This window comes from Rutidosis leptorrhynchoides, chromosome 2 (assembly GCF_046630445.1).
Source record: "Rutidosis leptorrhynchoides isolate AG116_Rl617_1_P2 chromosome 2, CSIRO_AGI_Rlap_v1, whole genome shotgun sequence".
NCBI classification, from domain to species: domain Eukaryota; kingdom Viridiplantae; phylum Streptophyta; class Magnoliopsida; order Asterales; family Asteraceae; genus Rutidosis; species Rutidosis leptorrhynchoides.
In genome coordinates this window covers 348798069-348817350 of record NC_092334.1, presented here as the reverse complement: position 1 = coordinate 348817350, position 19282 = coordinate 348798069, and the positions used below count along the sequence as shown (strand labels likewise).

General features: G+C 32.4%; 1 protein-coding gene across 1 annotated transcript; it reads right to left on the bottom strand.

Annotated features, from left to right (window-relative positions):
* Nucleotides 1-225: 225 nt before the first annotated feature.
* On the bottom strand, nucleotides 226-1215 carry LOC139888909 (uncharacterized). The gene has a single exon (XM_071871890.1). The coding sequence runs from the start codon at nucleotides 1213-1215 to the stop codon at nucleotides 226-228; it is 990 nt and encodes a 329-aa protein (XP_071727991.1).
* Between the last annotated feature and the right edge of the window lie 18067 nt (nucleotides 1216-19282).

Here is a 19282-nt window from a genome sequence, read left to right as displayed (position 1 = left end):
TGGAATTTTTAGCACCAAAAATATTCTCGAAGTGGCTTCTGATATTCAATTTGACCACATCTGGGTTTTCATTCCATTCCCCTTCGATATTGAGCCCCCGAATGTTACTCTTATTATTCTTTCTTTTGATTGACGAATGGAAAAAATTTGAGTTTTCATCCCCCTCGACAACCCAACGATTTCTAGCTTTTTGTTTTAACATGTTGATTTTTGTGTTCTCTTTCTCTAACCATACTTTTCTTTCATCATCATCAAGAGGACAGCTTTCGGCCTTTTTCTCCCACTCTTCGACCTTTTTTTGAGTATATTGATTTCACTATCTAAAGAACCAAACTCGTTATTACTCCATTCTTTAAGCGCGAACTTAACGTTTTTCAATTTATCACGGAATATACAATCAAGACGCCTACTAGTAACCGGTTTACTCCAACCTCCTTCAACAATAGCATCCACCCCAACCTTTTGAAACCACACATTGAAAATTTTAAACGGTTTAGGCCCATAGTCTATGATTTTATCTCTTAACATTAAAGGACAATGATCCGAAACCCTTCGGTCAAGTGGGACCACCGAGAGGTCACTCCATTCATCAAAGGATAAATCGGACACAAGAAACCTATCCAACTTGCTAAACTTTACCCCATCATCGCTTATTCTAGTGAATTTTCGGCCATTGATTGGAATTTCAATTAAGTTATTTCTATTAATGAAGTCGTTGAATCTAGTTGCTCGTCTTTTGTTAAATTCACAATTCATACGGTCCGACTCTTCTCGAACCTCATTAAAGTCTCCGCATAATATCCACACCAAATCAATACCAACACCCGACAAAACACTATCTAAGGACTTCCACATAATCTTTTTACTCGCATCATCATGAGGCCCGTATATATTCACAATAATAGATTCTTTTCCCGATCCTATCCATTTACCTCTAACCGCCAAAAAATAATCACTACATAGGGTACTTGTCGCACTAAAAGATTTCGTATCCCAAATCAATAGCATACCACCCGACTTCCCTACTACTTCCTTTTGAATAAACCCAAAGTCACTATTACCCCATAAGGACCCAACCCATTGCTCATTCAATTGTTTACATCTTGTCTCTTGAATCGTAATAAAATCTGGTTTCTCACAAAAACATAAGTCTTTAACCCACCCGAATTTCCCTTTTACACCAAAACCATGCACATTTAACGTTATAATCTTCATAATAAAACTATAGTTAAACGATATGGGAAAGTGGCACTTACTGAGGGTTAAAGGCATTCCACCTTAACCCGATTTAGCTGCCAAACTCCCTGATTTCTTCCTCACCAATAGAATGTAATAGGGAATCAGAACACCTGCTAGAACTCTTAGCTTTCGAATGTGATCTCTTAAGGACTGCTTTTGTACCACACGACTTGCATTTGTGAGTTTCATCAAGATTAATTCCTTTGCTAGTCATCTCTTTTATTCTCCTAATTCTAGACGAGGCTCTTTGATTGTCTATTGCACTCCAATAACAGTTATTGCAAAAGGAGATCTCAGAACCCCGCTGTGAATTAGAAGATCCGGATTTTGAACGTCGATTTGTAGTTGGATAATTAGGGATGCAAGAAGACGGGCCTGTAGCCTTAGCCTCACTATTTTTCTTAGATGATTTATTTTTTTCAAACTTTTTGGAATGCGGCCCACTATCATTGGGTAGCTTCGTTGGCCCAGTATCACTTTTTGTTGAATTATTACACACCTTTTCTCTGACCAAAACAGGCCCATCATTGCCAACCTTCTGCTTGGCCAAATCAGGCCCATCATCGCCATCATTCAACGGCCCATTATTACTTACAAACTCTTCATTTGGCCCATTAATATTATCTGGCCCATCTGGAGAGCCCGTAATATCTTTTTTGGGACTAGGGTTTGGGTAGTTACTGCTCCTCGTTTTCTTCACCACATCATCATGACTGTTGTTCTCAAGATTATTACCAGTCCCCATGCAACCTGACTCTAGATCTTCCACCGGACAATTGAGGTCTTCCACCGGACTGTTGGCCACCGGCGAGTTGCGAGTTACCGGAATATCATCCTCAACATCATTGAAATCATCATATCCATCGTCATCTTCACCATCATAACAATCAGATAATCCATCTTTATTATTAAAAGACCTAATAAAATCATTCCCATTCTCCCTAGCAAATTCCTCATCCGAAGGGAAGAAACTCCCTTCATTGTCAGTAGGATAGTCATCTTCACTGTTTGCATACTCACCGGAATCAACATAATCTGAGCTAAGAAAGCTAACATCATCATCGAATAAATTATCAGACCCGGACCAATTTTTCTTTTCTTCCTTGACCCTTATGAAGTAGACCTTAGAACGATACAATATCTTAAGGTTACATTTGACTTTACCAGGTTCCCTAAGCTTAACATAGATTCTGCCATGGTTTCGAGTTTGATTGCCTTCGAAGGAGCAGTTGTCTAACTCATATGGGACCCCCCAAAGGTTGGCAATGGACATGAAAGTGCTATCCATCCAACACTGAACCGGTACACCAGAAATTCTTAGCCATACCATTCTTCCTTCTGGCCAAAAATCATCATCCCATAATTGAACTTTGTGGATCCACTTCTTGAGTGGGTGGGTGCCATCATTAAAAACTGAAGATGCAGTCGTGTCGTTTTTTGAAGATTATTATCACACTTAGACCCCCCAGAAGTTTGATCTGTGTTTCCCCAAAACCTTTTTCATTAAAGATACTTTTAAGATTTTTAAGAATTTTTAGGGATTTAGCTTCGCATACGATTGCCTTTGATAATTGGTTCTGATTGTTTGTGTCATCATTGATCAACACAATCTTTTCAGCTTCTGTTGCTTTCTGAATATTAGCAGTGTCTTGACTTTCCACATTCAACTTAGATCTTAAATTACCATCTCCATCTTCAGGTTTTCTTTTTGCATTTAGGGTTGATCTTAGATCGATATTTTTGTTGTTGATTGTAGACCTTAAATCATCCCTATTGTTTATTACCTCGTTAAACCTCCTACCATTCTGGAAACGGTTCCCAACCGGAAACATACGTGGTTGACCATTGATCACATTAGGGTTGGGACCAGAAGCACCATTTGGTTTTGGACCCCTAGAAGTAGCCTTGAAGATCTTAATCAGTTCACCACCAATCTTGATCGTCTCCAGTGATTTGAGTAACCTGTCACCGTCGTTCACCTCACCAAATCTGACAAAAGCATATCGATGGCCGTTACGAAGAGTTTTGGATGGAATGAAGACATCCCTAACTGCTCCGTATGGTTTGAATAATTTCCACATATCGACAACCGCCCAATCATTCGGAAAATTGAAGAACATGTAAGACGTTAATCGGTTTTTGCCTGAACTCTTGTAGTGTTGCCTGAAGTTACCGTTGTACTCGCCGCCGCGTCTGCCCGTGCCCGCCTCTCTCCACACTCTCTCTCTATTTTCTCTCACCATGCCTCTTTGGTTGAGTACCTATCTTTATCTAATTGTTAGGCATTATAGTTAATTGCTTCTGTTCTGGGTTATAGCACATGCCCAACTGGAGTGTAATTATATAGGGTAGTGTAATTATATAGGGTAGCACTCGAAAATGGGCATGGCCAAAAAAGTCCAAACTTTCTATATGTCATAAATATTAATACAAATTTTCTTGCATTTTATATATATATATATATATATATATATATATATATATATATATATATATATATATATATATATTGTTCAAACAAGATTTTGTTCTAACTCATATTAACATGTTCAAACTCGGTTCGAACATATATGTATTCTAACTCTAAAAATTTTCACCGAGTTCAAAAAGATGTGTTCTAACATACTCGTGTTCGAACCGATTTGAGTTCTAACTCTTGTTCGAACATTGAATTATCATATCTTTTTATTTGTAACTCCAATTTAGTCACCATTGTTTTTAAATGGGTGTTTAGTCGAGATCTATCTTTTTAGGGTTAAAGTCAAAAATAGGCTACAAACTTACACAAATGTACCGATGTCGCCCACAAACTCATTTCCGTCCTACTGTCGCCTACAAACTTTCAAAAAGTGTTCCAATATAAACAAAAACTTTCAAAAAGTGTACCAATGTAAACAAAAATGACTTGCTACCGCCTAAACCGGTCAAAATTGACACGTGTCGTTCGTGGATGGACCTTAATTCTAATAAAAAAAAAATAAATAAATAAAAAGCAGGTCAAAAATAGTACGTAACATGTCAAAACGCCAAAATGTTGATATTAGCACATTTTTTCAAAGTTTATAGGCGACAGTATGACGGAAATGAGTTTGTGGGCAACATCGGTACATTTGTGTAAGTTTGTAGCCTATTTTTAGCATTAACCCATCTTTTTACAATTAGTTCGAACAAGTTTTTTTTTCGAACTTGTCATACAATGTATGATGTCAGTGAAAATTGCTTAGACCGTTAAATGTTTGGCTTAACATAAATAAACAAATAAAATCAGAACAATTGCTTAAACCCTTAAATTTTTTTCTTGATAAAGATCTATCCATCACACAGAGCCGTCAAAACAACATAATCTCTTTCTTGTTTGTAAAAGTTTTAGTTTTCTAGAGTCAATTCATGCATTAGTTGCTATTTAATTCTATTTGATATTCATCGACAACCATCCTTTTCACTTCTCTCTTTATAATGTAGGCATGAGATGCATACTATAGTAGGAAACCTTTGATAGTCAATGACATGTTTAATAAAGTAGATGTACTCTTAAACCTTCTTATAAATTGCATAACTTAACTATATATCGCGCAATTTACTTATTTAAAAATGAAAACTTGATACAGCTAAAGTTGCGGTGGTGTGGATCAAAGTATGATGTCAAGTATCCAAGTTGCAGTTTAAGGTTGATACTGAGGTAAATTTGTGTGTAAATACATAGTTTTGCTGGATGAGATTGTTTTTTCCGACACTCATTCTTTAACTACAAAGCATTGTTTCCGTTCATGTTTTTTGTCTTTAAAATTTGATAGTTAACATCTCGTTCTGAAATTATTTTGTTAGTTATCTTATAGTTGTCCACTTAAACGTCATGTGTCATATATGTAAGGCAGGAAGATCCTTCTCAGGTTTTTGCTTTAGCAAGTGTGTTGCTATTGTTTCTTGGATTTTAAAGTTCAGCATATCCGGTTATTATACTATAGGGCAAATGGCCCAAAAAGTTAATATAAGTTACCAAATTTGACAATCAAGGTAACTCTCAAATCGTGTAAGCCCGAAAAGGATTCCAATTTATTTTTTTCGCAAGAAAAGGATTGCGTGTTTAAAAATTTTAAATTGAGGTAATATCCAATGAAAAAAAAAATCTAAAATCGCGAATTACTTCAAATTGAAAGTTAGAACAGAAGCCTAGTGCTTCGATTAGCATTTGTTGTGAAGCAACTTGATCCAAAATATCACGAAATTCAACGAATCGAGATGAACAAGTCGTTTGAACAAAACGACTTGTTCATCTCGATTCGTTGTTTTTCGTGATGTTTTGGATCAAGTTGCTTCAAAACAAATGATATTCGAAGCACTAGGAATCTGTCCCAACTTTCAATTTGAAGTAATTCGCGATTTTAATTTTTTTTATTTATTGGATATTACCTCAATTTTAAAATTTGTAAACACGCAATCCGTTTCTTGCGTAAAAATTAAATTAAAATCCTTTTCGGCAACTTTTTTTGGGGGTTACATTGATTGTCAGATTTAGTAACTTATGTTACATTTTTGGATCATTTGCACTATACTATACTCCAAGGATTTAAAAGATATGATCTTGAAAGTATGAATTTGGTGCAACAAATTTGTTCCTCATTCTAGCGGCTAAAGATAAGCAAGCCTTCATTATCGAACTTCAGTATGGTCTTGTTTTAACAAAATTAAAGGTAAATCTCATATTTTCTTTATAAATACAAATTTCCTGGTGTGAAGTCTTGCATGCCTATATACATATTTTATATTTAAGAAAACATATTAAAAAATATTCAATAACTAAAATTTTTGTGGATGCAAGTTCGGCATTCAAAATATAGATGACAGCTAATATACTGACCCGAAGACGATCTTTATGTAATCACTAAATGGTAAGGTCTAGTTATCTCTTTGACTATACTGTATCAACTATCGATAATATTTAGAAACTCGCGCTTGTATGAGGAATAATCTATTACTCATGATCCGTGGAACCAGGAATTTTTTTAAACGAAACAGTTTAATGATATATTTTAGGTATTAAGTGAATGTAAATGTTAAAGTCATTTAGTTTAGTGACCCGTGAAATCACAGATTCTGACTAAAAAACTTGTCGTTGTTTTTACAAACATATTTATATACTTAACTTGTTCAGAACAAATAAACTACATTTATTCTCCCACCACTTTCTTTCAATTTTCATCACAATTATTAGTTTTCTTGTCATAAAACCTACATTACAACATTTTACCGAGACATGTATTTCGCATACATATGTAACGTAATTAATTCCGTAAACAGAATCCATATTTGAATAATAATAATATAATGATAATAAAGTCTGCTCTAAAATTGAGTGTTTATAGTTTTTAATAATAATTATTAGTAATAATAAATGTCTCTTTAATTTAAAAAAAAAAAAACTAAAATATAATTATTATATGAAGGTTGTACAATATGCTTCAAAGTTTATACATGTGTTCATGGAGTGTTTTATGAAAGATTCTACAATTTATTTTAAAGTTCGTACATATGGTCATGGGGGTGTTTTATTATAGGGTTGTAAATAATGTTTCAAATTATGTACATATGGTCATGGGAGTATTTTACCATAAGGTTGTACATAATGCTTCAAATATCGTACATATGGACATGAGGGTATTTTATCATAAGATTGTACATAATGCATCATATATTATACAATTTAACAATATTAATATTTTTATTAAAAATAATTAATTATTTTAATGACATCATTATGAGGGGCTTAAAAAAATTTCTTTATTTTTAAATTTTTTTAAACTTAAATAATCTTTATTTATGGCATCTTTATTTTAAAGATTTATACCTAGTATGATACTATAGATTATTAGAAAGCTCATATAATATCTTTGCTCCCTCTAAATATCCTATAGACATGTTGGTAACTCAGCAGCAATAGGAACCATGTGTTGTGCATTGTATCTACCGGTAAACAACCTATGACATTTAACAACAATAACAACAAACTCAATCCCACAAAAGTGGAGTATGATGTAGGTAAGAAGTAGACAATCTTTTACCTATCCTAGAATTAAAAAAAATCATTTTCTACACCCAGAGTGAAAGGCCCTAAAAGTAGTGAAAGTTTTCCCTCTCAATGTTCCATGGATACAGAGATTGCTTCCGAATGAACCTTCGGCCAATAATTAGGTTAAAAAAAATGTGAGACGCCATGAAAATGGTAGAATCAAATTTTCATGGATTTTAAACATCCTCAAGGTCAATTTAGGCTCTAAGCGACAGTCAAATTGCCAATAAATCAACGCTTGTTGTTGACTCGATTAATAGAGCCAAAATTATATGACGTTTAAGTAGATGTTTAATGTATAGCGGTATTGTTCACTTGATATATAGTATGTTTTTCAGCCGTAGTAGGGTGCATCGCATGAGAATTGTTCACATAAATTTTATTCAAGAGGTGAGCTTCAGGTCACCTACTACTATTTGTTTGTTTGTGGGATTATTATTAATTAATTCCGGATTCATATTGGATTGTATAACTTTTGTTTGACCTTTTTTAATAGTTCTTTTATCTTATGCAGGTAGTTGCAGTGAAGATTGTTTACAAACATGTAGTTTCACTAGAAAAAAAGGACAAGATTACGCTAAACTTTATTTTTTGCTAACGTCGTCCCTGAACTTGTACTTTGTAACTCCAATCGTCCCTCCGTCTACTTTTTGTTTCATTTTTCCGTTATCTCATCCCATATGTAAAGCACATGAGGGTATTTTAGTCTTTCTATTATTTTTATTTAAATAATTTGTTTTTATCTTTTTTAAAACCCAATTTCTTCTTCCATTTCATTTATTCTTTACCCCTTCCCATTTCATGTATTCTTTATCTCCTTCACCATTACAAAATCACCATCAAAAACACACTTTCGACCTAATTTTGCTCTGATTTTGATGGCGTCACTCTACTATCTTCAGTCATGTTCAACAATTAAAACACGATTCAATCGTATTTAACGCATGAAAAAAAAAAAAAAACAATAACATTATTACAAATCAAAGACACCTAGATCTAAATTTCAATTATTTTCTGCAATCAGAGTTACAATAACAAAACATGATTCAAATAAACCCATAATAGCTTGCAATTCAAGCTTCCAATTCAAGCTTTATGCAAAAAAACCCATTATAAAATCCACCAGCAACTATGCAAAAAAGCTTACAATAACACCTCATTCAAGCTTCAAATTTTTATATGCAAAAAACCAATAACATATTTATGCAAAATCCACTATCGACATTATGCAAAAATCCACAATCAATTTTATATCTCCGGAGAGTCCGCCTAGTTCTTTGAAGGTCACGATGATGACGGTGATATTGTATCTAGGTCTGACCGGCTACCAAACTACTACCACCAGAGACCACCACCGGTGTTGTTCCCCAAGTTCGAAGAAGTTTTGTTCAAATCTGAGGGTTTTTACCACCACCGCATCACAACCACTGCCGGTTATGCGTTTCGAGACCCGAGGTTTTTTTTTTTTTTTATTGAAGTGGGATTTTGGTCATGGGTTTTCAGCCTGTGGAGGTTGTGAATCCATTTAGATATATGTGTGTTTTTTGAATAAAAGTGGAAACGGGTGTTTCAAAAGAGAAAAAGTAAAGATGGAGGTTCTGAATCCATTTTGATCGGTGTGAATCCATTTAGAAGTTTTGTTGGATAACGAAGGGATAAGGACAAATGAGAAAAAAGACCGTTTTACCCTTAAATATATGCACATGTTTCAGTTTAACGGAAACATTAAACGGCAAATGGACGGAGGGACAACCGGAGCTACAAAGTACAAGTTCAAGGACGACGACAGCAATAAAAAAAGTTTAAGAATGACATGAGAGGACTGGATATAAGTTCAGAGACGACGAGCGTAATTTTGTCAGAAAAAAAGTTTTATTTTGTCACACTTGTTTATTGCAACTGTCAAGAATGTTTCAAATTTTTAATGTTTACCCACCCAAAAATACTACCCAGGTACTTTCTAGAATAAATAGTTTCTCTATAGTTTTTTTAATACACATATTCTACTATTGTAACTGCAAGCTGTTCCCTGAAACATATTAATATTTAAGATAACTACAAATTAATTTCTTAAACATAATTTCTATACATTTAGATAATGCTCGATTCAGTTACACGCTTCTTCTCAAGTGCTACCAATCAACTTTGATAGACTAGCTAAGGTGATAATGCTCTTGCATAGATGCAAGTAACTATTGATAACTCACTATCTGTCTTGTGTGCTTCAGCTTTGAAAGATTAATCGGGCTATAGCCTAGCTCTGATGCCATTTGTTAGATTGCATAGTCCAAACACAATGTCCTGCAATATAAGTTCAAGAGTCCATCCTTTTCTAAAACCAATTGGTATTAGAGGGACTTCCCCTTAGACTTATATACATACATTTGTTTTTGTCTCCCTCCTATGTGGGATAGGTTTGCACCCCAACAATTAGACGGTTTTCTTCTAGACAGGGCGGGCTAGTCACCAAAACGTCGCAACGGGCGTCGAGACGGCTCGAGACAGGGTGTTTTGCAACAGTGGCTGTGTCACAGGCAGTATTGGTAACTATGATACGGAATTTTGCGGTCATTCTCATTGAAAATAATAATCGTTTTTCAATACTATATCAGATTGTACATTTATAAACTTTATTTATATATGTGTGATGATGGATGACCCAAACAACCCATTTATTTCTCCAAAGATGCACTGAAGCACATAAAGAGGGTTAAATACTATAATGATTGTCTCACAACCTTGCTAACAGCCATATATAGTAACTTACAATTGTATGCATTTTTTATTCAAGTATGAATGTATTGACTTGTAGTTTGGTGTTATTGTAAGCAGGGAGGATGGGTGCGGCTGTTTTGATGGTCTTTGCTGGAGAATTGGGAATGAGCTGCACTAGAGACAATTCGAAGATCAGGTTGTATTTGTTGACTATATTGACAAACTCAAGCGTACGCCGAGAAATCTGCTTGTTGGTTTAAAACTATTATAGAATCCACAGATTTATTACATCCAATATAACCAAATGTATGTTTCATAAGTAATATTGCTGCGTATATATATATATATATTCTTAGTATGACTTCATTAGTTACATACTTACATAGTTACATAAATATCTATTTCCCTCCTTTTCTTAGTTTAGCAAAAACTGCTATTGTTGTGTCTTCTTGTCCTTGATCATACCTTTCGCGGACCCTTTAATTTTATCCTTCCCCTTCTGCATTTCGGACACAAACGTTTTAGCATACAGCGTCATCTTCGATTTGAACGATTCAGATTCTTTCAAAAAACACGAAGGCGATTCCACTAATTCAACTCGCCACGAAATCCTTTTATTCATCGGTCCTTCTTTTCGAGGCAGATCATGTGTAACCATGTTCCCTAAAGGTGGTGGACCTTTATTTGATTGCAAATAATTCCCATAATGAGTTTTCATTCGAACTTCACAACTAACATCGGTCATCAATGGGACCCATTGAAGCGACGAATTCCATTTCGACGTAATGGTTGAATCATCGAAAATTGTCATAGGATTGTTGGGATTCTTGTTCCCTAATCGGGTTTGAGTTACTTTGAGATATCGAGCTCGCATTCCTGGAATCGATGGTTTGTTTGATGCGGTTAGGTATTTTCCGTAACAACTTTTTAATGATATGCAATCATCGTCTACGATCTCAACCGTCCAATAAGAATTTCGAGTTGAACCATCACGAGATTGTGAAACCGATTCTCCATCGTCTTCTGCAAATAGGTATTTATCTCGAAAGCTTATGAGGCGAACCGTTGATCGATTTGGAAATAGTTCCATTTGCTCGATTTAATTATGAGCAATCGAGCTAAATGGATATGAAGCAAGATATTGGAATGTTTATACGTCAGAAGTTAATTCATAGGATCCATGGAAATACATGTAGGGAATTTGGAATGTTAGTAATGAAGGCCAAACATAATTAAAGATTTGTTTCTAGTATCCTAAAATTATGTAGGCATAAGGTGAAACTCCAACCGTTTAATTAATTCCTAATTTTGTTTCCTCTTATAATTTTTTTTTTTAATTTTTATTATTGTCGAAACAAAATAAATACACTAAAGTATATAAAATATATAATTTTCCATAGAAAGTGCAAATGCGTTTTTGGATTTCTCAACTATTTTATAACTAAATGTACTATTTGGTTCATAGTAGTTTAAATAAGATGAGCTATTTAAACTCACTAGTTTAAAAGTCGATTCAAATCAAGTTTACACAGGTTTAAACACAAATTCCTTATATTTAACCAGCACACTTGCAAGTTTGAGGCACATTTCATTTATATATAAAGTTTCATTCGAATCAAGAGAGATTGTGAAAGTCCAAGTGAATACTTCTTTTTATTATATGCTTTATCGTTATCGTTTAACTACTTTATTTTTATTGTTTACTTCTTTTAAGTTTAAAAACCAAAAGCCCCATTTTGCTTTAGTCAAATCGAACATTCTTATTCACCATACTCTTTGTGGAATGAACTTAACTTACCAATTACTGTAGGATTAATGTGCAAGGCACAACATATAACTATATGGCCAACTTCATTTGAGCCTTCGGGGTCACACACATATACACCGAGACGTCAAATAAAATATATATATGATGTATATATATTACTCAAGTAACAAAATAGTAAATCGAAATTAATTCATATGAATAGCAAATGAAACGAAATTAATTAATTTACTATTTACATGAAAGCGACATGATAGAAATTATTAATTATAAGTTACATAATATACCCCTAAAGTATTTGAGAAATACGACTTTATAAACGCAACATGAAATCACACTATCTTTTCAAGATTTAAAATAGGATACTATGTATCCATCGAATCTCACAAAATCATGGATTTTTGTCTTCAATAATTTATCCTTAAGAGATCAATGATGGTTGCATATAAATAGAGATACACATAGCATAAGAATGATGACTTAATAATACTAGTCTAAATCAATCAGTAAGCAAAAGCATCATATTTATTTTTTGAGTTTCCTTTTGAGAAGTAAACGAACGAAGTAATATTATTGATTGTTATTGTTGTTGGTATAAAGATCAAAACCATACGGAATATTATTAAAGTATTAATATAATTGGATTATATTAATAAGTTATTTGAGTTTGGACTAGCATCCATTGACGGTCGTTTGAAGTGTAGTGTGGACTATCCTAAGAGACGGTCATATTTTTGATCGTAGGTGTCTCTCATTCAATCAGTTTCTTCAAAAAAGGTTTCTCTCCGTCTCATCAATTTCTCCAAGAAAGGTATATCGTTAACTCCTCTTTTGTTTTATATTCATGACAATTATTATGGTGTAACTGGATCTTTCGGATCGTTAATCATGTGCATGTTTTATTAAATTTAAATATATGAATATTTAATTTTGTAAATATTTTATGAAATATTAAAAGATTATTATTATTTTAACTATCCGCTGCGTTAATCTGAATTGATAAAACTACACACGATTTTCCAACAGTGGTATCCGAGCCGCTTTTACACCATCTTAATTGTCGCGTGATTTTCTTTAGATTTAACTTTGTGGTGAATTGGTAAGAGTCAAAACCTTTATAGTTTTGAAAGTCAACTTTGTTGATTACCTCATGACGCACGAATAAGATCTGGAAAAAATCACTGTTATAAATTTTGAATTTATTTTTTATGGCTTGAATAATTATTGTTTATTTCATTCCATGGTTGTACACATGCATTGTAACCATGAACAAGCCATATGTATGTTTTAATAATGTAGTTATTAAAATTGTGATTGCACACATAGCCCATAATGCCCCGACCTATGTATGATTGTTGTGATTGTTGATTACGGCAAGATTAAGTCATATTGATTATTTATTTTTTATAAGAAAGGCCATTTTGAAGTCAAAGTTGTATTATATTTATTTTTCATTTTCATAGTATTGTATTTAAGTTTATTCTAAATTGTAAAAGTATTAGATTAGTTATATTTTTCAATTTTAAATAAATGTAATAAGATGAAGATTAAAGATAAAGATGCAACGTGGAGTTGACTTAGAAGATGACGAATAGGTCAAGTTGATAACGATGGCGTTTGTCAAGTTTTCACTTGATTCTTGAATTAAGTGGGAGCTACGATATTACCCTTAGTTTGACCTCTTGATCCCATGTCGGCTCATGAGATCAAGCATAGGATTTTTGGGCTAGGCTATGTGTGTGTGATGCATGATTGTGTTTTATTTTACGCATTTATATTTAATTGTTGATTATAATATATGCTAAATGTTTTTGATGAAAACATTAAATAAAACTGGTAACGAGTTTCAAATATTAAAATTGATGATTTTAAAAAGTTAAACTCTGACGAGTTTAAAGTTAAATACTTTTGAGACTTAAATTACATATGTTTTTTGATGAAAACATTAAATAAAACTCTAAACGAGTTTCAAAGATTAAAATTGATGATTTTAAAATAAGTTAAACTCTAACGAGTTTAATGTTAAAATGATTTTGAAAGTCAAATAATATATATGGACGACATCTTTTAAAACTGTTTTTAAACAATACACGTTTGTGTATTTGTTATTTTTATGCTAGAAATTAAATAACAAATTAGATCACAAACATAATCGACATATACAATTGGTTAAAAAAAATTTAACTAATAGTGTAGCGAATCTTGTGTGCATGCATTATTCGTTGACACAAAATTTTTCCAAAATACCCGTCAAATTTAAGTCATGCCATCCAATGAGCTTGTAAACACTCCTCGTTATTTTTCTGATTTAGTGAGACTAGGCTGAATTATAGCCACGAGGTGAATTTTTCGATCTAGTGAGACTAGCGTGAATTTCCACTGTTTCCAAATTGGACGACTTAATCGTATTCACGGTGAGACCTGAGTTCGAGGCAATGATGGGACAAACATGCCATTAGATAATAGTGGTTTGTTGGACTACATATATCTCTAGGTCCCATAAGGATCTAAGAGTTGTACTTGTAATGCAATTGGTACCCGCTACCTACCAATAGACTCCATAACTGCTAGCTGATCAACATATGTGACTATGGAACCTCTATGTGGATCTTAGGCTTTCGTAAATTAATTGTTTTTTAAAAATATTATAAAAAACTTAGGTAGTTAATTTATTAAAGCTCAATATCGAAAATACTAAATTGAATCTTATATCTGTTGTAGATGTCAAATAATCAAAACGTAAACCAAAACACACTTCCTTCTTTGTTGGAGAAGGATAAACTCAATGTTCAAACTTCCTATACTGGCACTGCAACCTGAAAATTGTTCTCAAGCATAATTGGAAGTTGAATAAAGTTTAGAACCCATATCCTTTCTTCCTGTTGTGGCAGTTGCTGCTGCTCAGCAAAATGATTATCGAATGTTGTTCGATGATCAGGAAGAAATAAGATTGAAGGATGAAAAAGAATAAGTCGAATACTTTGTGGAAGGGATATGGTAAATCATTTGCCAGGAAAATATTCCACCTTCCAAGAAGGAAATCCCAACAAAAGACGCCGAATGTTCCCATTGTGGAAAGGTTGACAATTGGAGAAGGAAGTTGTCTTATCTTTCAATCTAAGCTGAGAAAAGGCAACGCTGATGAGACTAGAAAATCAGGTATATTCCATATATAGTTATATATTTCTTCTAGTGATTCCTAGATCTTTGTTAACTGGTTATGGCCTTCACACCTGTAACAATATGAAGGGAATGAGAAGAAGTAATAGACTGAAGAAAGACACACTGGATTTGCAAGTAGGCAAGGGAGATCAAGCTTTTGTTAAAGCTATTGGTACCTCTGAATTTACTTCTCTAAGTGGTCTTATTGTTTTGTTAGAACAATAGCATTATGCTCTCAATACTGCGAGCGACATAGTTTGAAAGATGTTAGTATTGAACTTGCATTTACCCACTTAGGTATTTCAGTTTCTAAGGATAATATATTTATCTTAACACCTATCCACGTGATGGTATTTTTAAAATTGATATGCATACTATAATTTCAAATGAGAATTCTGTGTATACCTACATCGCCAAAGTCTTCAAGCAAGACTTGAATAAGACCTATCTATGACATTATCATATTGGTCATATAAACAAACAATGCATTTCAAAACTCCAATCTAATGGACTTTTGGAATCAATTGACTCTGAGTTATTTGATGTATGCGAGTCATGTTTATGTGAAAAGATGACAAATGCTTCTTTCTCCGATTTAGGTAAAAGAGCTAAAGATCTTTTAGGACTAATACATACTGTTGTATGTAGTCCTTTAAGAATAATGTATAGATTTAGTTAATTTTACTTCATTACATTTACTGATGAGTACAGTAGCTATGATTATGTTCACTTGCTAAAACATAAACATAAAACTATTTTAACATTCAAAAGTATTCCAAAATGAAGTAGATAATCAGCTTGGAAAGACCATTAAAGCACTTCGCTCCGATGGAGTAAGTAAGTTTATGAATCAAGAGTTTATTGGACCACCTAAAGAATTGTGGGATTGTCTCATAGTTCACTCCACCTTACACACCACAGCAGAATGGTGTGTCTGAACGGAGGAGTCGAACTTTACTTGATATGGTTTGATCTATGATGAGTCTAACTACTCTACCGATGTCTTTTTGGGGTTATGCATTAGAGTCTGCTACACGCATACTCAATATGGTTTCAACCAAGAAAGTAGACAAGACACCGTATGAGTTATGGCATGGAAAGAGTCCTAAGTTTTCTTATTTGAAAGTCTGGGGTTGTGAAGCGTATGTGAAACGTGACACTTCAAACAAGTTAGAACCCAGAGGTATCAAATGTCACTTTGTGGGATACCCAAAGGAAACAATGGGTTACTACTTTTACTACCAAGCTGAAAACAAAGTGTTTACTGCTCGGTTTGCTGAATTCTTTGAAATAGATCTTTTCTTACAAGAAGTCAGTGGAAGAAAAGTAGATCTTGAAGAAATTCAAGAATCACAAAGTGACATACCTTCTGAAGACACTAGGCAACCGCACGTTGAAGCTGAACACACTGTTGGTGAGCCAGAACGTGTTACACCTGCACTTTATAGATCTAGTAGAGCTCATCGGCTTATGAGGTTTAAAATGATTAATTCAAATAAACCTCAACTAAGGGATTATGATGAACCCTCTAGCTGCGTGAGGCCATATCAGATCCTGAATCTGAAAATGACTAGATTCTATGAATACAGATATGCAGTGTGAAGACCCGTCCTAATCCATCTGGACGAATTCCATATTGATTATAAACGATTCACAACAGTTGATTACATTGCGAGGTACTTGACCTCTATATGATACATTTTACTAACATTGCATTCGTTTTTGAAAAGACAATCTTTCATTACATCAAAAGTTGACAGGCATGCATACCATTTCATAATATATCCAACTAAAATTGGCTTAATAATAATCTTGATGAATTCGACGACTCGAATGCAACGTCTTTTGAAATATGCCATGAATGACTCAAGTAATATCTATAAAATGAGCAAATGCACAGCGGAAGATTTCTTTCGTACCTGAGAATAAACATGCTTTCAAGTGTCAACCAAAAGGTTGGTGAGTTCATTAGTTTAACATAAATAATCATTTCATAATTTTAATAGACCACAAGATTTCATATTTCCATTTCTCATAAACATACGTCCCATGCATAGAGACGAAAATATCATTCATATGGATTGAACATCTGGTAATCGACATTCACAATATATATATATATATATATATAAGAATATCCCCATCATTCCGGGATCCTCCTTCGGACATGATATAAATTTCGAAGTACTAAAGCATCCGGTACTTTGGATGGGGCTTGTTGGGCCCGATAGATCTATCTTTAGGATTCGCGTCAATTAGGGTGTCTGTTCCCTAATTCTTAGATTACCAGACTTAATAAAAGGGGCATATTCGATTTCGATAATTCAACCATAGAGTGTAGTTTCGATTACTTGTGTCTATTTCGTAAAACAGTTATAAAAACATCGCATGTATTCTCAGTCCCAAAAATATATATTGCAAAAGCATTTAAAAAGGGATTAATGAAACTCACATAATGTATTTTGTAGTAAAAATACATATGACAATATTGAACAATGCAGGGTTGGCCTCGGATTCACGAACCTATATCATTTGTGTATATATATTAAAATAAATAATCGTAATTTAAACAATTATATATATACATATTATTTTATGTATTAAGATTAATATTCTTATATATGATTTTATTAATGCTTATATTACATTATGATACTTATTTGATTTTTAATTAATGTTATTAGTTAAAAATGACATTTTAAGTAGTATTAGTATACCTTTTATATATAATAATTATATTTATACTTATATATATATATATCTTTTGCTTTATAAAATTATTACTTGTAATAATACTAGTTTAAAGATAATAGTAATATTGTTAATAATAATTTTTAAAAAAATGATAATTTAACTTATGATGATATATTAAAACTAATACTTTTAGCAAGGTTAATCGTAATGGTAAGCTTAATAATAGTTATCGCTTCAATGAAAATTTTAATGATCATAAAATTAATAATACTATCATTAATGTTAAATGGTACATATAATACTAATATTAATGAAAATGATATTTTTGATTGTAATGACAATAATAACTATACATGTGATAACAGCGCTAATATTAATGATAAAACTAATAATAACACTAATACTGATAACAATAATAACTTTAACAATTTTACTCCTAATGATATTATTAATAATGATAATAATATTAGTGATAATATCAATTATATTACTAATCTTAATATGTATAATAATAATTACTAATAATAACAATAAAAATAACAATAATAATGTTAATAATAATAATAATGACAATGATGATAATAATACTATTTAGCTAGGTTAATGATAGTAATACTAGTAATAGTAATATTTATATTAGTGACAATACTACTTATCATAATAACAATAACATAATTAATAATAATAATAATAACAATAATAATAATAATAATAATAATAATAATAATAATAATAATAATAATAATAATAATAATAATAATAATAATAATAATAATAATAAGGATTATGGCTACCTCACAATAAAAGCTCCAAAAAGAAAATGCCGATGCTCGGGCTCGAACCCCCGACCTCTCGAATAACACAGAACACTCCTACCATCTGGGTTGTGCCCGTTTTTCTGGATTAAAACAGAACTTATTTCTTTTTAACCCGTATTCTGATATCACTCATCTTATTCATCAACTCAAACTAAAATACTCAAAACCGATCCTAAACTTGAAATTAGTATTTGCGTATGACCTTTAAATAATCAGAGAACTATAAGTGAGTTTCCAGGTTAATCAACCAAAAAAAAAAAAAAGAAAAAAAGAAAAACCTGCTGTTCGACGTGCAGGTATATAAAAAAAATTGATTTTGATTTTAAATTCTAAATCGTTTTAGCTTGTACTTACAAAATGAGATATGCTCCAAATTGTTCCTATAATCTTTAGGAATCGTCAATTTGACTGAAGACACCAATGCGTTTATGAATTTCTCGATGAACACAATTGTTGACCTTTTTGAATAATAAGTTTGACTCAAAAATTCGGGTTTTATAGGACGAATTGGAATACAAAATTTTGCAGAAATATTAATTAGATGAATCCTAACCTAACTGCGTTTTTAGATTTCTAAAATTGATGCTAAATCAAATTTTTGATAAAAAGTTGAATAGCAGACGGGATGAACAAGTTTTTTTTAAAAAAAATAAATACTTTTTGTTTAATTTGATAGTTAGATGCTGTAACAATTAATGGAATTGATAAGGATGATGAAGATTAAATTACTCTCCTCAAATATATGAGGTGATCGTTTGCTGTAATAAAAATAAAATAATCCACATGTTTAATTTCAAAGGACAGTTAAATAAATAAAATAAA

Excerpts from the sequence above, each read along its gene's own strand:
- LOC139888909 (XM_071871890.1), bottom strand. The coding sequence starts at position 1,215 with ATGAAGATTATAACGTTAAATGTGCATGGTTTTGGTGTAAAAGGGAAA.